The 21,749-nt window shown below is 39.7% G+C and overlaps 1 protein-coding gene across 1 annotated transcript in view; it reads right to left on the reverse strand.

The window, feature by feature from the left end:
• NCOR1 (nuclear receptor corepressor 1) overlaps positions 1 to 21,749 on the reverse strand; it is a 134,859-nt gene that overhangs the window by 49,047 nt on the left and 64,063 nt on the right. The window contains exons 17-21 of the mRNA XM_077746707.1: positions 18,362 to 18,424; positions 15,715 to 15,854; positions 10,555 to 10,681; positions 3,909 to 4,461; positions 1,737 to 1,866 (exon numbers count right to left, since the gene is read on the reverse strand). Coding sequence (XP_077602833.1) covers positions 1,737 to 1,866; positions 3,909 to 4,461; positions 10,555 to 10,681; positions 15,715 to 15,854; positions 18,362 to 18,424 — 1,013 coding nt within the window. The remainder of the gene's footprint in view (positions 1 to 1,736; positions 1,867 to 3,908; positions 4,462 to 10,554; positions 10,682 to 15,714; positions 15,855 to 18,361; positions 18,425 to 21,749) is intronic.

The following is a 21,749-nucleotide window of genomic DNA, read 5'->3' on the forward strand; positions in this document are numbered from 1 at the left end:
ATGTCCTGGTTAGTGAAGCTGGCTACTTGGCAAGATGCATTGTAATTTTTTTTTTTAAAGAGAGAGAGAGCATGTAAGCAGGAGGAGCGGAGGGAGAGAGAGAATCCCAAGCAAGCCCCGTGCTCAGCGCAGAGCCTGATCCCTCAACCCTGGGATCATGACCTGAGCCAAAATCAAGAGGCAGACACTCAATCCACTGAACCACCCAAGTGCCCCCAAAATATTATTTCCTATGTGGAGTCTTCTTTAAATGTCTCATTAAGAAGGAAGCTCTCCGGGGCGCCTGGGTGGCTTAGTCGGTTAAGCTTCCGACTTTCGCTTAGGTCATGATCTCGCGGTTCGTGGGTTCGGGCCCCGCGTCGGGCTTTGTGCTGACTGCCAGCTCAGAGCCTGGAGCCTGTTTCAGTCTGTGACTCCCTCTCTCTCTGACCCTCCCCTGCTCACGCTGTCTCTCTCTCTCTCTCCTAGAAATAAATAAAAACATTTAAAAAAAAAAAAAAAAAAGAAGGAAGCTCTCCTTCCAAAATATTCAGACTATATTTTCTAACTTAATAGAGCATCACATTTTTATAATTCATTTTAATTTTTATTACAGTATTTTTCTATGTCTTGTTATCAAGACCAATCTCTACATTTTTTGAAGTCAGAGATTATGATATGTAAATATTCCATACAGCATTAACAATGTTGCCTTGAACTGGACACTCAATAAATGTCCGTTTGAGTGCAACAATGAATGAGTAAATGTTTAATGATTTTCTGTGTGTCAGTCTATCATAACCACACACTTAACTTTTTTTAAATTATCTATGAGACAGGAAACAAATTTATATCCCCCGAAATAAAGCAAGAGCTAAAACATTACTAGGTAAAAGAGCACCACCCAAGTTCAGAATTCAGTGTCGAAACGGAGTCAAGCCTGTAGAGATAATTCAAGTAAAATGTAAAGGAAACTAGATTTGGAACTGTATACTGAAGTTAGCCATAATCTTTATAATTCTTTCGTAATATTCAAAACCTAGTTATAGTATTTATTCTACCAATAAATAGATTTGCTTATAGCAAAACAAAACAAAAGCAAAGGCTTTTGCTTTTGTTTGCTAACCTTTGCTTTTGTTTGCTAACATTTATGGCTAGAGGATTATATTTCTGTGGGGACTTTTTTTTTTTCCCTGAAATGGAAATGACCATTTCAATCGACTACCACAATGAATTCACTTGAAAAAGCAATAGTGTGGCAGATGACTGGGCCAACAAAAGGAGATACATACCTACAATGGGAGATGATCAGTCTTAAAAAGGAAAGAGATTATGACATGCTATAATCTGGATTAACCTTCAAGGCTTTATGCTGAGTGAAATAAGCCAGTCGTCAAAAGACAAATACTGTATAATTCCACGTATATGAGGTATCTAACTAGCCAAATTCACAGACAGAAAATAGAATGGTGGTGGTCGGGAGCGGGGTGGGGAGGGGAAAAAGACAGTTACCGTTTAATGGGACGAGAGTTTCGCTTCTGCAAGATGAAAAGTTCCGGAGCTCTATTTCACAGCAACATAAATATCCTTACCGCTACTGAACTGTACACTTAAAACCAGTGGAGACAGTACATTTATGTTGTGTGCTTTTTACCACAATTCTTTAAAAAGTCAAGTACTGGTTAAGAAAGAGAAGAAGTGTCTCTAAAGGTCTTTATTTCTCAACTTTACTTCTCTTCCTCGCTTTGAACACTTACCATGGGTGGGATAACAGCAGCTCTATGCTGAAGCTGTGGCAGGTCCAGTGGATTCGGTTTTACTGGGGAGGAGACCAGTATAGATCCAGGGGGGGTTAACAATGAAGGCTTTGAGTCCATAGGAAACATTCTGCAATTGGCAATAAAAGATGATAGATTAATATACTCTTAAGACTTTGAATATACAATCATAATTCCTTCCAAGTAATTAATATGTAGGTATGCACGCACGTCCACATAACACAGGAACCTCAGAAGATATCTGAAGAATAAGGAAAAAAGGGAATCTGTAATGCTAATTTTCCAAGTAAAGAAACCTAATATTGAGTTACCGGTTGAAATCTACCTGAATGTAATCATCTGCATCTAACCAAGCAGTCTCAACAAATTCCATTCTAAAGTGGAATTCTGGGGGTGCCTGGGTCCTCAGTCGGTTAAGTGTCTGACTTCAGTTCAGTTCATGATCTCACAGTTCATGGGTTCGAGCCCCGCGTCGGGCTCTGTGCTGACAGCTATCTCAGAGCCTGGAGCCTGTCTTCAGATTCTGTGTCTCCCTCCCTCTCTGACCCTCCCCTGCTCATGAGGTCTCTCTCTCTCTCTCTCTCTCAAAAATAAATAAAACATTAAAAAAATAAATACATAAGGTGGAATTCTTTAAGTCCTAATCTACCACTAACACAGATTACAAAGTAGTTCTGTTATAGGATGTTTTGCCAGGATCATAGAGTATTTTTTTTTAAGACACCTGCCCATGCCCATTTTAAAAACTGACACTTTCACTCAAGATTCCAGACTCCTGGCTTCTCATGAGAAACGGGAAGAAATGGCAGCACAGAAGCACAGCAACAACGTGCAGTTGCCTTTCCAAACAGCACGTGCTGTTCCCCACAGTCCCTTCCTCCCCACATACACCTGCTTCACTCCGATCTGTCAGCACCACTGGCATGTAGGACACCCACCACATGACCGCGGGAAATCACACACTGCTGCCACACCCCACACCTTTCCAGCCTGATCATACTTCCCCAGGCTACTAGAGGAAGATGAACATTTTAAAAAGTAAGTTGATAAGAAAATCAGAATGTATGAAACAATGAACATTTTACATAAAGAATAAAGATGGCATTAAATGGTAGAAAATCAGAAGCATTATTTGGCAGTTTGGAAGTGATGTAGACTTTAGAGTGATATTCAAAGATTGCCATATATTTACAAGGAATTTCTGAATTTCAAGACTACTACCATGTTCATCTCTTAGGGTTTTCCTCCAAGATTACTGCCGTCCTATAGTTACTAAAACCAACAGTGTAAAACGCACACAGAGAATCCCAGATGAACAGAATCTGGCGCTCAGCGGAACGGCTTATTTGCCTTTCGTTTTAAAAAGAAGGAAAGGAGAAAAAGAAAAAAAAAGTTGAACTAGGTTTCTGATTAAATGATGCTTTAGTTGAATTCATTTCTAGAATTTACACCAATCAAATACTCTGTGATTCTAGGGGATTCTATTTCTTTCAAGGAAAAGGAAATCCCAAGAAAAGTACACATATTAAATAAAGCAGTATCTATTCCTATACAATATCTACCTTTTCACTAACTTATTAAAACCTTAAAGATATAATACTTTTATAATCCCATATTAATGTATGTTATGCATATTTTCACTTATAAATATGAATAATCTAGAACTGTAACTGATATAAGTGGTGATGATTACTGCCTCTAGCTTGTATTTAAATTATGCCTTCTAAATATTTTCAGAACACCTCATGTTTCACCTCCAATCAGAGTCTACCCTCGAATATACACGGACAGCAGGCCTTGTTTTGAGGCCGTGCGGTCCTAGAGCTAACAAGCCAATGCCTCTGGACTTCGCCACCGCATCATACCGCTTCCAGCACCAGGAACAGCCGTCATCTGTGGTTTCGTTCACAAGCTCTACACATAACCAACGGAGGGAAAAAATATCATCTTGTTCGCTTTAAAATGATGAGCACATAATTGTTCTTGGTTATTTAAACAGAAGAAGAGCATCACAACCCAATATTAAGGGCAAAGAGACCGCCGTGAACTTGCCAAGGTTTATACAGGAATAATCCCCAGGACTGGCACCGTTCTGTAACGCAGCGTCCAACACAGCAAAGAAAAGGACAGTATTAGAGGAACGAGTCTCACCTCTGCCTCTCGGGCTCTCCATCCACATCTTCATCGGCACTGCAGGTAGCACTGGAATCATTGTCCGACTGGGGCTCGGGCCTCTGGGCACCTAGTTGCTGGGCCACCACCAAGTCTTCATCTCCAGGCTCGGTCTTCTCGCCGGCCCTCTCCAGGTCTCTCTCTTTGGTATCCCCTTCGACTTTAGATGGATTGTTTTCGGCCACTCTCATGTCAGCATCTACAGGGTCTGCTCTGGTAGTCGCGGGGAGGTCAAGAACAGAAGTCACTTCGGCACTGTGCTCCTGACGTTCAACATCCATCGGCTCTGCTGCCTCGACGGTGATGCCGTCATTTGCCTGGGTCTCCGCGCTTTCATTTTCGACAGGTTTTGTGCTTGGCGCTGCTGAGGAGGGTGACGCACCGGGCGCAGGTTCGCAGGTAGACCCGAGCTCGGCCACAGGCTCCGTGTTCCCTCGAGAAGGCGCATTTTCAGTGCTATCTTCGCCAGGCTTGACAGCTTCAACTGGTGAAGGAGAAGGAGCACTTTCTGTATCAGAACTATTTTCAGCACCTTAAAGATAATGATACAGCATAAAAATCTGATAATGGACAAGTTTCAGGGGGTGGCAGAAGCCACACTTCAAGGTAGGTTTAGGACGAGTGACACTCCTCGCATGACCTCACCGAAGTATGCCAGCCACTGGGAAGCTCAAGTGGCCACAGCGCACGAAAGGGAGGGATCAAACCGTCTTGACCTTCTGAAACTCACAGTGTATAAGCTTTTAATATTGAAAAATCATTTACATGAGCTTTGAAAAATGAAGATGGAAAAACAAGACTAAACCAAAAAAATCCGTTCCCAGAAATGGAAACATTCCAGTTTATTTCTACCAGCCTGTTTCTGTGCTTTTCTTTTTACCCAGGAGGCCTGACAGTCTGTTCTAGAACAGCGTCATCCGATAGGAACATAATGTGAGCTACATCTGCCATTTTAACTTTCCACTTGCCACTTAAAAAAGTAAATTTCCTTTATACAATGTATTTTATTTAACTCGATATGCCCCAAATATTATCTTTTTACATATAATCAATATAGAAAACCAGTAATAAGACTTTTATCCTTTTTTGGTACTAAGTCTTCAAAATCTGATTACATTTTTCATTTTGAGCACATCTTGATTTATTTGGACGAGCCATGTTTTAAAAGCTCAGTAGCCACAAGTTATCTAGTGGCTACCGATTGGGACAACAAAGCTCTAGAGTAATATTACACAGGCTTTTAACCCAGGCTCTAACTCTGGTCTTTCCCAACATCATTTGTCACATTTTATAAGTATGTTTTGATCTCTGACATCTTTACTTAGATATTTCAAAGGGATCGCAAATTCGGTATTTCCTACACTAGACTTGGACTCAACACACCCAAATCCCATTCTTTTCTACTGTTTACTACCTAATTAAACCAAAAACCTTCGAGTAACCTTTTAATCCTTCCTCTCATTGATCCCCATAGTCTGTGTAGACAAGCATCACAAAATTTCTCTCCAAAAAGATCGCTTGTGGGGCGCCTGGGTGGCTCAGTCAGTTAAGCAGCCAACTTCAGCTCAGGTCGTGATCTCACAGTTCATGGGTTCAAGCCCCACATCGGGCTCTAGGCTGACAGCTCAGAGCTTGCTTTGGATTCTGTGTCTCCCTCTCTCTCTGCCCCTCCCCCACTCATGCTCTGTTTCTGTCTCAATGATGGATAAAACATAAAAAAAAATTTTAGAAGATAATGTAAGACAAGATCTGTATAACTTCAGGAGGTATGTAGAAATGTCTTAAAGCAAAACAGGAAACTCTGAAGCTACAGATATATCATTTACACAGAAAACAATAAAGACTTAAATGACCATATGGGAAACGATACTTTTAAAGCCTAACACGGTATTTTAAAAGCCTACAAATGCATCCTCTCATTCACTCCGTAAGTACTAAACACCCACTGTGCAGGGTGCACGGGAGACAGAGCAATGAAAAAACCAAGCTGCACTCCACAGGAGCTGACAGTCTAGTGCAGTAAGAAAACTGAGGAATCAGTGAGGAAGGAGCTATGACAGAGGTATGCCGACATCTCAGCAGAGGCCTGAAGGAAATGCAGAACAAACCAGGGACGTCTTGGGGAAGAGGTAGAGGGATTAGCACAGACAAAGCCCCCAAGTGGAGGCTGGCTTTGCTCAGGAACAGCAAAGAGGACAACGTGGTTGGTACAGAGTGAGCAACCACCTCACACCTGTCAGAATGCTTATGATCAGAAAGGGCAAGAAATAACCACTGTTGGTAAGGTCATGGCGAAAAGCGAGACCTTGTGCACTGGTGGTGGGAATGTAAATTAGCATGAAAAGGAGTATGGAAGTTCCTCAAAAAATTAAAAATAGAACTACCATATGGTCCAGCAATTCCTCCCCTGGGTATTTATCTGAATAAAATACAAACACTAACCTGAAAAGATATATGCACCCCCACATTCGTTGCAGCATTATTTACAAGAGCCAAGACTTAGAAGCAACCTAATTGTCCATCCATGGGCGAATGGATAAAGAAAATGTGGAATATAGGGAAATACAAATCAAAATCACACTGAGCTACCACCTCACGCCGGCCAGAGTGGCTAAAATGAACAAATCAGGAGACTATAGACGNAAATACTACCATGGCAATGAGAAAGTATGAAATCTGGCCATTTGCAGCAAAGTGGATGGAACTCGAGGCTGTTATGCTGAGCAAAATAAGTCAGGCAGAGAAAGAAAGATACCATATGTTTTCACTCATATGTGGATCAGGAGAAACTTAACAGAGGACCATGGGGGAGGAGAAGGGGGAAATAGCAGGGGAGAGGGAGGGAGGAAAACCAGGAGAGACTCTTGAATGCTGAGAACAAACTGAGNAATAAATAAATAAATAAAAGATAGGAGTAGACTAAAAAAAGAAAGAAAATGTGGAGTATAGATATGGACATAGACCCATACACACAATGGAGTATTATTCAGCTATCAGAAAAACAAAAAAGGAATTCCTGCCATTTGCAACAACTCAGATGGCCCCTGACGGCACAATGCTAAGTGAGATAAACCAGACAGAGAAGGACAAACACTGAATGATTTCACTTACAAGTAAGATCTTAAAAAACAGAACAAAACAAAGAAAACCACGAAGCGCAGAACAGATTTATGGTCAGCAGAGGCAAAAGGTAGAAATGAGTGAAGGTAGCCAAAAGGCTCCAACTTTCAGTTATAAGATGAAGTCAGTCCTGGAAATGGAATGTACAGCATGGTGACTCTAGCTAGTGATACTATACTGTACATTTGAAAGTTGCTAACAAAGTAGATCTTAAAAATTCTCGTCACACAAAAATAACTGTAACTATGTGAGGTGACGGATGTCAAGACTTACTATGATCGTTTCTCAATAAATACAAATACTGAATGATTAGTTTGGACATCTGAAACTAGTATTACGGGTCATTGATAGCTCAATTAACAACAAAGAACATAGTGAGTAAGCAGAAAAGTGGTTTGCAAAACAGTCAGAGGTATAAGGGCCAGTCTGTGCACAAGCCCTAGGCTTCTGGATGATGTGAAAGTATCACAGGATTTGGAACAGAGGAGCAACATGGTCTGATGGACACTTTAGAAGGTTCGTTCTGGGTGTGGTGTGAAGGCCGGGAAACAATGCGACAAGGGGAGGGACTGTCAGTGAGCATGCGCGAGGCTCAGAAGCAGAGGAGCAGCAATGAGGGGACGGAGATGGGATGAGATTCCAACAGTGGCCACATGGGGGGTAGGAGAGGGTCACCTACTGGCCCAGGGAAGGGAAAAGAGGCCCAAAGGGGTGGGGAATCAAAAGTCTGTTCCGGATGTTAAGCTGGCTTTTGCGCGTCCAAACGGAAACGTTAAGAAGGCAGTCAGATGCATGAGCCTGGAGTTCACATGGGAATTCAAGTCACAGACGTAAACACAAAATCAAAACAAAACACAGACAACAGCTCAGGACAGAACCTCCCACTTAGTAAGGTCTAAATATATGGCAGCAATTACTGTTAATGAAAAGATGCTACCAAAATGTTGAAAGGCTAACAAAAAGCCTCACTTCATTTCATTCCCATTCAGTGGAAAACCTCAAACCCAAGGGCAAGTTAACAAGTCATTTGTCTTCACAGTATTAGAAGCCATGTTCGTGACCGTAACCGTGCAGCAGACATCACCTGTCATAAACCCTTCTTCGATGACTTCCTTCCTCCAGGCCACAGGAGGAGTGTTTCCAGGGCAGGGTGCTTCACCAGCACCAGCCAAATGAGCGTCGTTTTTATTTTCCCTTAAAGAATGACTTAGAACAAAAGAACAAGAGTAAATCCAAATTTTGACCAAGTTTTCGTATTTTTGCTCCAACTCCTCTGTCAGAGACTCATACGGTCAAATGCACGACCCAGCAGCACACAGTCGCTCTCTGCTCACACACTGCCTGCAATCTCCCAGGGACATGAGCGGCACCACATGATCAACAGTGACAATGAGCATGAAATCACAGGTCTCGTAGACTGCATTGTACTTTTTTTTTTTTTTTGACATCTTGACGTTCAGTCAACAGGAAACGGAGATCACACAATTCTAGGGGTGAGTTCATTTCCCATTCGTGAGAAACTAGTCTGGGGGTCACAACAGAACCACCTGTATGGCTGGGATTGTGTGCTCCCCCCCCCACACCTGGTCAGACAGAAACATTAGCTTTATGCCTCACTTAACCTTAATTACCTTAATGACCTTATTTGTAACCTTATTTCATAACTTTAAAAACCTTATGTGACCATCTGAAAAAAACTTCACACCAAGACAAAGTCACAAGGAGAAAACAGAAGGAAAAAAGTCACTTTCTGGTGCTCAGTTTCTGAAAATCTGTTAGCCCACACACGGATAGGGTTCTCTGCTCTGAAATAAACATATTTATGACAATTAGGTTTGGGGTTTGCTATGGACTGGATTGTGTCACCCCAAACTTTATATATTGAAGTCCTACCCCCCAGTGAGACTGTATTTGGAGACAATGCTTTTAAGGAGGCAATTACGTTTAAATGAGGTCATGAGGGTGGGGCCCGAATCCGCCAGGACCCCAGTGTCCTCAGGAGAAGAGAGATACCAAGAGCGCATGTGCCCACCGGGAAGGTCGAGCGAGGACAAAGCAAGAAGGCATTCTTCTGCAAGCCAGGAAGAAAGGTTCGCCAGAACCCAATCCTGTTTACACCCTGCTCTTGGCCTTCAACCTCCAGGACCGTGAAAAAATAAATTTCTGTTAAACATTTAAGCCACCCAGTCTGTGACAACCCAAGTGGATCAATATAGGTTCCATGTGCATTTACAACCCATGGAATACGACCCAGCAGCAACGAACCTGTGAAAATGAACAGCCCTGCATGATCTCTTCAGAGGTACTATAGACACACCATCCTGACATGCACTGTCTACGCATCCTTCTGCGACCCTGCTACCCCAGAGTGAGCTCACTCCAGCAGTCTCATTTTCCACAAAACCTCACAGGAAAAAAGCTATTTATTGTTCAAGGCCAAAATGCATTCAAAACAAAACTTCAGTCTAAAAGCCAACAACAGGGGCAGCCTGGGCGGCTTGCTCACTTTTGATTTCAGCTCAGGTCATATCATGGTTTATGAGTATGGGCTCTGTGCTGACAGTGCAGAGCCTGCTTGGGATTCTCCCTCCCTCTCAAAATAAATAAATAAACTTTAAAAAATTTTTTTAAATAAAAGCCAACAACTTGTAAAAAAAATAAAATAAAACAAAATCTAGTATTTCTGAAATTCCTGGAAGGTGTAGAACTTCTTAAGCTTAACATATGAGCGTCTACTAAGGAACATATATAAACAACTTTGATTACATACAAAATTTAAACTCTGGCAATTTAAAATCAAAACAAAAACTGAATGAGATGGAAAAAATATTTGCATATACAAAACATGAACATATCTAAGACATTATTTATAGAGAGCTACGAAAATCACTGAAAATCCCCACATCAGAGCAATCAATTCACAAAAGAAAGCTACAGAAACTTTAAGAGTAATGTGAATTGAAACAGATTAGGATCTTTTTTTTTCCTCTAGCAAAAACCCAAGAATATATTTACTTTTTCAGGAAGTGGTTGTTAATTTTTTTGTGACAAAAAAGATTTTATTTCTTAAGTTTCTTGGGTTGACATTCTTTTCTACTGGGGCTTCTAGGGTCATTAATTCTTCTTATGCAAAAGCATATGACATATATGAGTAAGACTTTGTAAAAACTGAAGTAAATCAAACTCAATGCAACAAAGAGGGACATGTAATCGATGATACTAAGGGGACAAATAATTATGGTAATGACAGAGATGCACAAACACCTTCTAGATGATGGACTGCCATTTTGAAGATATTTGGTTGCAGCAAGTGGACCATGTCAGGTGCTACAGAAGTACTTGTTGATTGAATAAATACACTGTGCTCAAGTTTAAGGTCTCTATGCCATGAAAACACCGAGGACTTTTTCCTTAATGAAGCAATTCTTAAATAGTCAAATGACTAAGCAAACAATTACAGATTTGGTTAGCGGAAGTCAAAACTAAATTTAAGACTTTAAGATACCTTCACTGTCTTCTGGATTTTCTTCTTCATTAGAAGCTTCAATATCTTCATCCTCCTGAGCAGAAACAGTGGAAGCTACACTTTCACACTGAGACACATCTCGCTCTTCACGAGGCTTTCGTGAAGTCTAAGGAGTAAAAGAATATTAAATTAGGGGTGCCTGGATGGCTCGGTTGGTTAAGCTACTGACTCATGATTTCAGCTCAGGTCATGATCTCCAGGTTCATGGAATTGAGCCCCATGTCGGTCTATGCACTGACAGCACAGAGCCTGCTTGGAATTTTCTCTCTCCCTCTCTCTCTCTGACCTTCCCCCACTCACACTCTCTCTCGCTCTCTCAAAATAAACAAACATTAAAAAGTTACTAATTTATGATTTAAATAACTAAAAGAAAGAAAACTAAACTTTTCACATCTGAAATAATGTAGAACATGGATACACACATAGAAGGCTGCATGTTTGACAACAGCTCTGTGTAAGGTGCAGTTACCGGTAGGGAACTACTAGCTGACCTTTTTGTGTAGGTAGATCGCTTTCACCAAACTGATCAAAAGTTACATCTGGACCATTTTTCAAACAACTCACCACCATGTATGCTAAAAGAGCCAAAAATGACAAAACTCCTGCTATTCTCCCTCTCCAAATAATGTATTTTTCTAATAAAAACAAATATTTTTATTTTCTAATCAAAATAACATATTCACTAGAATGTTGAAGACCCAGAATTATGTTAAAGACAATAATTGTTCATAATTCAACCAGCAAGGGATTCTCAGTATGCTGATACATTTCCTTTCTTTTGTATCTGTTTACATATATATACATGGAAATAAAACCAAGATGAATCAACGTGGTTATACAGCCTACCTTTTTAACCTGCTAGAATCATAAACTGAACATACCTCTCTACACTATACATTCACCAAAATTATTATATTAATGATCCCATAAAAAATCTATACAAATATTTAAAATTCTAAAGTATTTAGGCAATTTTTAAGTTTTGGTATTGTTAATAATGCTGTAATAACCTCTCTTCACTAACATTAAGAATTCTGTGATTTCAGAGAACCTGGGTGGCTTAGTCGGTTAAGCGTCCGACTTTCGCTTAGGTCATGATCTCGCGGTTCATGGGTTCGAGCCCCGCGTCGGGCTCTGAGTTGACTGCCAGCCCAGAGCCTGGAGCCTGTTTTGGAGTCTGTGACTCCCTCTCTCTCTGACCCTCCCCTGCTCACACTGTCTCTCTCTCTCTCTCTCTCCTAGAAATAAATAAAACATTAAAAAAAAAAAGAATTCTGTGATTTCATTCGCAACATCTGATCACTGGCGCTGCCAATCATCACTAGTGTTACCGAATTTCTTTTACTATTAACGAGGACAAATTTTCTTTTTTATAACAGGATTTTCCCTTCTGTAAACCCCGTGTTTATGTAAAACTGCTCACTCTTCTACTAGTATCATATATCTGTAATAAGAGTATGTGTAGTTTGATTTAAGACATTAGACATTTATCATATTTATACTCTTCTTACATTGCTAACTATGAAACTTAAGGTTCTTGTCTTCGCAGCCCAGAGGATCCCAGCCCTTGCACTTCTCTGCTCTCCACCCCTTCCAGATCCCGTGCATATCAGACTTCAGCTGTACACATCTCCCAGGGACATTCCTCACAGAGGAAAATAAATTATTGCTACCCTAGCTGTTAAAATTACCAATATTCTTATTCTGTTTCTTATTTTTTCTCATTTTTGGTTTACATATGAATACACTCATAGGATCCAATGTAAAGCATTAACTCAGTCAAGAAAAAAAAAATCATTTCCCAAGGTCAGAGTCACAGAACTAGGTGAAAGTCTGAGGCTAAAAAAATCCATCACTTTGGCAAGGATTCAGAGAGAGGAACCCTTTTGCACCGCTGGTGGGAATGCAAACTGGTGCAGCCACTCTGACAAACAGTGTGGAGGTTCCTCAAAAAATTAAAAATAGAACTACCCTACGACCCAGCAATTGTACTACTGGGTGTTTATCCAAAGGACACAAAGATGCTGATTCAAAGGGGCACGTGCACCACAATGTTTATAGCAGCGCTATCGAAAATAGCCAAAGTATGGAAAGAGCCCAAACGTCTATCACTACTGAATGGATCAAGAAGATGTGGTGTGTATAAATATATACACAATGGAATATTGCCTGGCGACCAAAAAGAATGAAATCTTGCCATCTGCAGCAACGCAGATCTATCTAGGGTGTATTATGCTAAGTGAAATAAGTCAGACAAAGACAAATATTTGATTTCACTCATATGTGGTATTTAAGAAATAAACCAGATGAACATAGGAAAAGGGAAGCAAAAATGAGATAACAGAGAGGGAGACAAACCATAAGGACTCTTAAATACAGACAACAAACTGAAGGTTGTCGGCAGGGTATTGGGTGGGGGGTGGGCTAAATGGGCGATGGGCATTAAGGAGGACGCTTGCTGGGATGAGCACTGGGTGATATGTGAAAGTGATGAATCACTAAATACTACTCCTGAAACCATTATTACACTCTATGTTAACCAACTTGGATTTAAATAAATAAAATTTTTCTTTTTTTAATTCATCACTATGCTCCTAGAGAATGCAAGGGAAGAATCCTCTGGCTACACTTTTTAAAAAGCTTGCAAATGACTGCATGAGTGCAACATTTTCAGGCATTAGATAGTAGCTTCTAGGTGGATTTTTCCAGCATGAAGGCGATATGCCTCCTTTGCTGATACCCACCCATTCTTCAGGTCCTTCCACTGATGCACAGACAACATTTTACCACCATGCAGCTTCTCTCCAGCCACATGCAAAAACCTCCTCTCTCTCTCTGAGCATTTTCTTCACTATATGACAGCACTCACTAAACTGTAAAGTAATAATTCAAAACCTCAAGAATATAACCCTTATATATCATCCACTTTGTTTTAAAAGGTACTAGACATTTTCTCATGTTTTCTTGAAATTTTTAAAAATGGTAAAACACTCTAAAAAATGGAAGCCTGCTGTCCTATCATTTCAATTATAATTTAAATGATTAGAGTAAGAAGTTTTATCGACATTTCTGATGGATAATTTTGTGTCAACTTGGCTGGGCCCCAGCACCCCAGATACTTGGTCAAACATTACTCTGGATGTTTCTGTGCAGGTGTTTGTCAGATGAGATGAGATTAACAATTCAATCGGTGGACTTCTGAGTAAAGCAGATGACCCTCCATACCGTGGTTGGGTGGGCCTCACCTAATCAACTGATGGTCTGAAGAGAGCCAAGACTAAGGATTCCCTGTCCCTTACCCCCGACCCTAAGGAGGATATATTTATGAGATATATTATATATATAATGACATTTACTGAATTTAAAGTTAAAACAGAAAAACATTTAAAATATTTATATTTATGAGATNAAAACAAATATTTATGAATTCATTTTAAGGTAATAAACACATCCTATGTCAACATAAAAAACATTTTTACTAAAAATAAGTACATTCCAAAACAAAAGAATTAGTGAAAAATATCATTTTTTTATTGTTTTTGGAAATTTCTTTCAATGTCTGCCTTGAGAGCATCACAATTCTCAAATGTACTTCTACATGTAACATAATCTGCAGACATAATGCTGTTTTTGTTGAAACACATAATAAAAAATATCTGGCCTCACAGAGAAATGTAGTCAGAAAAAGATGTGTATTTTAATATCTTTTCAGACAACCATGGATATAATTGATACTGTACCAAAATTCAAACTATACTCGTCTCTTAAAGGATAACTATGATGTGAAATCTGAAACCATATCAATAAGCTTTCTGTATTCTATTAAATTTCCACTGATCTCATCTGAAAAGTGTGAGTAAGCTTTTCGGTAAGATGGTAAGATGGTAAGCTCAGGCAGAGGGATACAAATTGTCCAAACTTCTAACCTTGCTTGAAAGCTTGACATTTCAAAGTGGCAGTAGGGGCTCCTGGGGGGCTCAGTCGGTGAAGCGTCCGACTTCAGTTCAGGTCATGATCTCACGGTTCTTGGGTTCGAGCCCTGCATCGGGCTCTGTGCTGAAAACTAGCTCAGAGCCTGGAGCCTGCTTCAGATTCTATGTCTCCCCCTCTCTCTGACCCTCCTCTGCTCACGCTCTCTCTCTCTCTCTCAGAAATAAATAAAAAACATTAAAAAAAAATTTTAAGTGGCAGCAAATACTACTCCTTGCTTTCTTTGACAGACAGGGTCACCTATTTTCAAGAAAATGTCGACTATGGATCCAAGTCTGAAAACCACAGTTTTTCTGTCATTTTTCCCACTGAAACGGACATCCCATAAAACAAGGGGGGTTCAAACAACCACAAAGTGCTTTCCCAGGACAGAAGCAGGGCATTTCGCGGTGGAACGGAAGGGCCACACACACTTCTCACGTCATCCCACACACCCGCACTCAAGGGTCAAGACCTCGTAAAGCTCATTTTGGCTGCGTCCCCAAGGACAAGTGAAGCTGGCATATTAGTGTTGGAACTGCAGGCGCTGGACGTGAAGAGAAGCACGCAGCACCGCGGGGTCCTGCCGCGACTGCTGTGGAGGCACCGCCGTTCTCCCCCCACAACTCTGACACTGTCTGTGCGAACTCAGCACCGTGGGGAGAAGTCAGTGCCTTCTTCATATTTTTACAGAAACAGTTGTGACCTCGTGGAGTCCCCAACGAGCTCTGTGGACTATGAGAACGCTGCAACTTCCTCGTTAAGGAATTTTCAATAATTTACACTTCTGGTTTTCAGTGTTTGTCTCTGGGACTCTTTCTTTCTGAGAAAATGGTTTTAATATGCCAGATCAATTCGTTCAACAAGGTCAGAAGAACTCCAACTAAACTTTTCAATTCGAACTCCAAAATGTTTCTATTTTTCAAATCCCGTTACGGGAATTCAAAAGTACTGAACCGCCATTACTGCTAACACGAATTTCACTCCCTGGACAGTAAACAGAGGAAAAAGTCAACCTGTGCCGAGCAACTAGCCTATCCTTTTACAGGTAAATGCAATAAATAAAACTGCAAGATGCAAAAAAGTTTCTCTCTGAACCAATATTTCAAGCTCGAAGACAAAGCAAAAACAAAATGAAAACAAAATTTAAAAAGATTCTGGTATACTCACTTTCTGTTTATGCTGCTGCAAAAGGTTGTCCAGATTGTGTCGCCTTTTATAGTTAAAATAGAAGTTTTTACATTGCGCTTCACTTTTAGTTCCCACCATTTTGGCAATGGCTGCCCAGTTACGACCATGTTCTACAAGACCTAGATTTTAAAAACAGACCAAAGATTAACTCAACAGTCACCTGATAAAGCAAACAAGACAAATAATAAAGTCAATCTAACCATGGTATTCACAATCATTAGCACTAAAAGCATGTTTTCAATTACTCATTGATATATTTCAATACTTACTGAAATATTTATTGACTCACAATGCACTGACACCTCTCTTTTGCCACCCACATTTTCAACATGCTCATGAATGGAAGGGCTTAACCTTATCCTTGCTATGCGTCTCTCAGAGAGCTAGGGCCATGTTGGACACAGAGTAACAACTCCAACACTTGTAAACTGAGTGATTAGGTCCTTCTAAATCTTTGGAGACAGTCTATCAATATAAAGTTAATCATATAAGTAACACAATAAAGACATGTATGACTACAATTATAATTATCCTGTCTTCAATCTATTCATAATCAAGAAATACCCTCAAAAAAAAAAAAAAAACAGTTTTGTTTTGTTTTGTTTTGTTTTAAGTCCGTTTTAAGGTTGCCTGGGTGGCTCAGTCAGTTAAAGTGTCCAACTTCAGCTCAGGTCATGGTCTCACAGTTCATGGGCTCGAGCCCCGCGTCAGGCTCTGTGCTGACAGCTCAGAGCCTGGGGCCTGTTTCGGATTCTGTGTCTCCCTTTCTCTCTGCCACTTCCCTGCTCACGCTCGCTTGCTCTGTCTCTCTCTCAAAAATAAACATTAAACAGTTTTTTTAAATAAATAAAAATAAATTAAAAGCCTGTTACAATGCATCACAGAAACTGATGCAATCTGACACTTTTTAGTCAAATTATATCAATACATACACATACCTATCTGCAAGGAATGTGGGTATATAAATGCACGTATACACAGAGAGCTATTCAGACAGGAATACACATTAGATACAGGTGTACCCAGACAGGAATTTCCAGTACAAATTTAACAATTTATAGGAAGACATCGGTTTTTCAAGTAGCTTCCTTGCTAATGACAACTGAAAGATCACTTCCAAATCCTGCCTGATACATGAACAGAGCTGAAGGGAGGCTAAACAGTCACGTGGAGGCACATCTACCTGAAAAACATGACTCTGTGATGGAGCTAACATCTATTTATTCCACTAGGACATTCTTTTTTTACTTAAAAATTTTTTTAATGTTTTATGTATTTTTGAGAGAGTACGAGCAGGGGAGGGGCAGAGAGAAAGAGGGAGACACAGAATCCGAAGGAGGCTCCGGGCTCTGAGCTGTCAGCACAGAGCCTGACTCCGGGCTTCAATTCGTGAACCACAACATCATGACCTGAGCCCAAGTCAGGTGCTTAACCGACTGAGCCACCCAGGCACCCCTCCACTATGACACTCTGATGGTCGGATGAGAATAAATGTGAATCTTCTAAATGTGAATCTTTTACACGTAATCATAACAAATCACAAATTTGCTAAGCATAGCAAATAAAGTTCAAATAAAAATATTTTGAACAAAGAAAACTTTAAACTGCTATATTTTTGGTAAAGGTGGTTTATAGGATTCTTAAATGTATCATTACCTATTACATAGAAAATAAATCTGAAATGTGTCAGTAAAAGGTCAACCCATTTACAGTAATTTCTCTTTGAAACTTTAAGGTAAATACTTAATCTCCAAAACGTTGGCTAATCTTTCTACAAAGTATTTTATTTGAAACAAACTATTTTTATTTATAAACCAATTATGTATCCTATGAGAAACTTACTTCATTTTAAAACTATATTAATAAGCAACAACAGAAAAATACAAGATTCATAATGTTACAGAGTTAAGCAAGATCAGGGCCACACAACGATGAGTGGCAGAGACAAAATTCAAATCTTCGTCTGGCTCGAGTTCATGCCTTCTCCTTTGCAATTTCTTACTAGTTTATAACCAAATGCCTTACCAAATACAAACTGAAAAAATATGTACCACACTGCTAAATCCAACTTAACAGAAAATATAGACTCTATATTAAAATACCCCCCAAAACAACTTTAATAGCATTTAATCACAACTATTCTGGAAAATGAAAATAGCCCACTAGCTCTCTAATGAAATAACACTCAAAATAAAACTGTACAGGGGCACCTGGGGGCCTCAGTCGGTTAAGCATCTGACCTTGGCTTAGGTTATGATCTCATGGTTCGTGGATTTGAGCCCCGTGTTGGGCTCTGTGCTGACAGCTCAGAGCCTGGAGCCTGCTTCAAACATAAATATTTAAAAAAAAAAAATTTTTTTTTTAAATAAATAAAACAACTGTTTAGAGAATCTTCAGTCCCTCCAAAGTGGACGTCTTAGGCAAGGCACAATGAGGTACATTGAGAGGTTACCAGACCATCCTGAAGGACTCTTGAATCTACTTCTGAATTGTTTACCGCTGTAGAACTTTCTTCTTTTTGCAATTAAAAAAAAAAAAAAAACTGGGTTTCTCTGACTTATTATTAATAACCCTAACAAACCAAACAAAACAAAAACCCTGAAGAATCTAAAGTACTATCATTTACCTTTTTTAGCAACTTCCATTTCTTCTTCTGTCCACCGAGAGGTTTCTACAGGTTCTGTGGAAACTGAAATAAAGATAGAGAACTGAATAAGGCAGAGAGATACTAAGATCAATCCTTCATTCACCGATTAAATGGCACCAAGCTATTTATCTGACATAAAGCCTATTTGAAGCATAAGGTGAAGTCAACTATGGAAACAAGATGGTGGCAACCTCTCCCCCATCAACTAAAGGGGAATGAATATTCAAAACCTCTCAGTGTTAGGGTCTTTCGCAATGTTCTTTGACGCTCCATCCATGTCTTCATGTTTGAACATCATTAGTTTATTTTCTAAGAAGTCCCATCTCACCCAGTGCCTGCATACGTATCAGAGCTTAGTCCCTCCTCTCCTGAGGTGTCAAAGAAGAAATAACACTCCCCTTCCTGTCCAGTTCTCCCCTCTTCTCTGAACCCCTATCTCCTCCTCACTCCCAGAGGCCCTTCTGTCCATCCTCAGTGCCTGATGGCTAGGAAACACAGATTGATCAGGAAGTGAACACTTTCTCTTTTACTTTAGAAAGGAAATAAAGACTCTCATGCGTGAAATGAGCTCTTGGTATATTCCCCCTCTTAATACAATAGTACTATCATCCACCCAGTCACTCAAATTATTACCCGTCTCCTTAGACCAATTTTTTAAACTTTCCTCCCATTTACTACTCACAGCCATGGATGTATGTCAATTCTAATCTGAATCCACGCTCCCCTTGCCTGGGCCAGTGCAATATGTGTAATGACGCCCTTCTAGTTGGTCCCTGGGCCTCTCTCTAGGCCTTACTCTCTCCAACCTGACCTCCACAATGGTCACCAGTTCGCTTTCTAAAATACCAATCTAATTATAGCATGCCTCTATTTAAACACCTCTGTAAGCTCCCACTTTGTAAGCAAAGCAGGATGTAATTTAAACAAGGTCCATCCTGACCTGCCCCATGTTCTTGTCTAGGTATTTCCTGCCCATCTGTCTTACCATCCCCAGAGCCCAGTTTCTTTCCTGCCTCACATCATGGTAAAATTGGTACCACTGAACCACTGATGGTACACATCATTAACAGAATCCCTTTATAAATTAATGAGACAATACTCAGTAAAAAAGAGAAAAATGCTTGGACCCTTAGACCCAGTATTCCTTGTCTATAAAAAATAATTAAACAGGAAAAAAAAATGTTATGTGAATCAAGATTTGTTTTTCCTTGAAGTCTTATCTATAGGAGTTTAAAGGTGGTGGCTGGGGTGGGGTAGGTGGTAGCCTAATCATTCAACAACAGGGAATGGTTCAAGAAACTGTGACTCCGGGACCACAATGCCAACATTTCACAGCCATCAAAAAGTAAAAAATGAAGATCGCTTAGAAACTAGAAAGTATTTAGAATATACGCTAAGTTAAAACATCAGAAAAGGTGACAGGCAGACTAAGGTTACAACTAAGTCCAAAGAAAAATCACTGTATTAAGATAGCAAGATGGGGTGGGGGTGGGGGGATCTTTTCCAAAAGACACTGATATTAAAGTTTAAGAAATTTACAGGCCATGAAGAAATAAAACTTTCACTATTTGCAGATGACACGATAATGTAAACAGAAAACCCAAAAGACTGCTAGAACTGACAAATTCGGTAAAGTCTCAGGATACAAAGTCAATGTACAGAAATCTCTTGCATTTCTATACATCAATACTGGAATAGCAGAAAGAGGAAGTAAGAAAACAATCCCATTTACAACTACACCAAAAATAAGATGATACCTAAGAATAAATTTAGCCAAAGAGGTCAAAAACCTGTAACACACTGATAAAAGAAATTCAAGAAAAAACAAAGAAATGGAAACACATCCCATGCTCATGGATTGGAAGAACATATATTGTTAAAAGTCTACACTACCCAAAGCAATATACCCATTCAATGCAATCCCTATCAAAATACACGAAATTCACAGAGCTAGAGCAAACAATCCTAATATCTGTATGGAACCAAAAAAGACCCTAAATAGCCGAAGCAGTCTTGCAAAAGAAAAGCAAAGCTGGAGGCATTACAATTTCAGACTCCAAGTTATATTACAAAGCTCTAGCAATCAAAACAGGATGGTACTGGCACAAAAACAGACACATAGATCAACAGAACAGAAAACCCCAAAATAGACCCACAAATATATGGTCAACTCATCTTTGACAAAGCAGGAAAAAAAAAACCAAAGGGGAGAAAGACAGTCTCTTCAACCAATGGTGTTGGGAACACTGAACAGCAACATGAAAAAGACAAACTGGACCACTCTCTTATACCATATACAAAAATCCATTCAAAATGGATTAAAGACCTAAATGTAAGACCTGAAACCATAAAAATCCTAGAAAAGAGCACATCATTTATCTGATGAGATGCAGCAACTTTTTTCTAGAGAGATCCCCTGAGGCAAGGGAAACAAAAGCAAAAATAATTAGGACTACATCAAAATAAAAAGCTTGTGCATAATGAAGGAAACAGTCAACAAAACTAAATGGTAGCCTAAGGGAATGGGAGAAGATATATCTGCAAATGACACAGCTGATAAAGGATTAGTATCCAAAATCTATTAAGAACTTTTAAAACTCAACATCCAAAAAACAAATAATCTGATTTAAAAATGGGCAGAAGACATGAACAGACATTTCTCCAAAGACATCCAGACGGTCAACAGACACATGAAAAGATGCTCAACATCACTCACCATTCAGGGAAATGCAAAGACAACTACAATGAGATAACTTCACACCTGTCAGAGTGGCTAAAATCAAAAACACAAAACACAAGTGCTGACGAGGATGTGAAGAAAAGGGAACCCTCGTGCACTGTTGGTGGGAATGTAAGCTGGTGCAGCCTCTGTGGAAAACAGTGTGGAGGTTCCTCAAAAAGTTAAAAATAGAACTACCCCACAACCCAGCAATTCCACTACTGGGTATTTACCCAAAGAATACGAAAACACTAATTTGAAGGTATACACGCACCCCTACGTTTATAGCAGCATTACTTATGGTAGCCAAGATACAGAAGCAGCCCAAGTGTCCATCCATTGATGAACGGATAAAAATGATAAAGACGTGGTATACCATCTTTATCCGTTCATCAATCGAATATTATTCAATGATATATACACAAGAGAATATTATTCAGCCATAAAAAAGAATGAAATCTTGCCATTTGCAAGAACATGAATGGAGCAAGAGTATAATGCTAAGTGAAATAACCAGTCAGAGAAAGACAAATACCATACAATTTCACTCATCTGTGGAATTTAAGAAACAAAGCAAACTAGCAAAAGAAAAAAAAAAAAAAAAGAGGCAAACCAAGAAACAGACTCTTAGCCATAGAGAACAAACTG

This window comes from Crocuta crocuta, unplaced genomic scaffold, assembly GCF_008692635.1.
Source record: "Crocuta crocuta isolate KB4526 unplaced genomic scaffold, BGI_CrCroc_1.0 scaffold139, whole genome shotgun sequence".
NCBI classification, from domain to species: domain Eukaryota; kingdom Metazoa; phylum Chordata; class Mammalia; order Carnivora; family Hyaenidae; genus Crocuta; species Crocuta crocuta.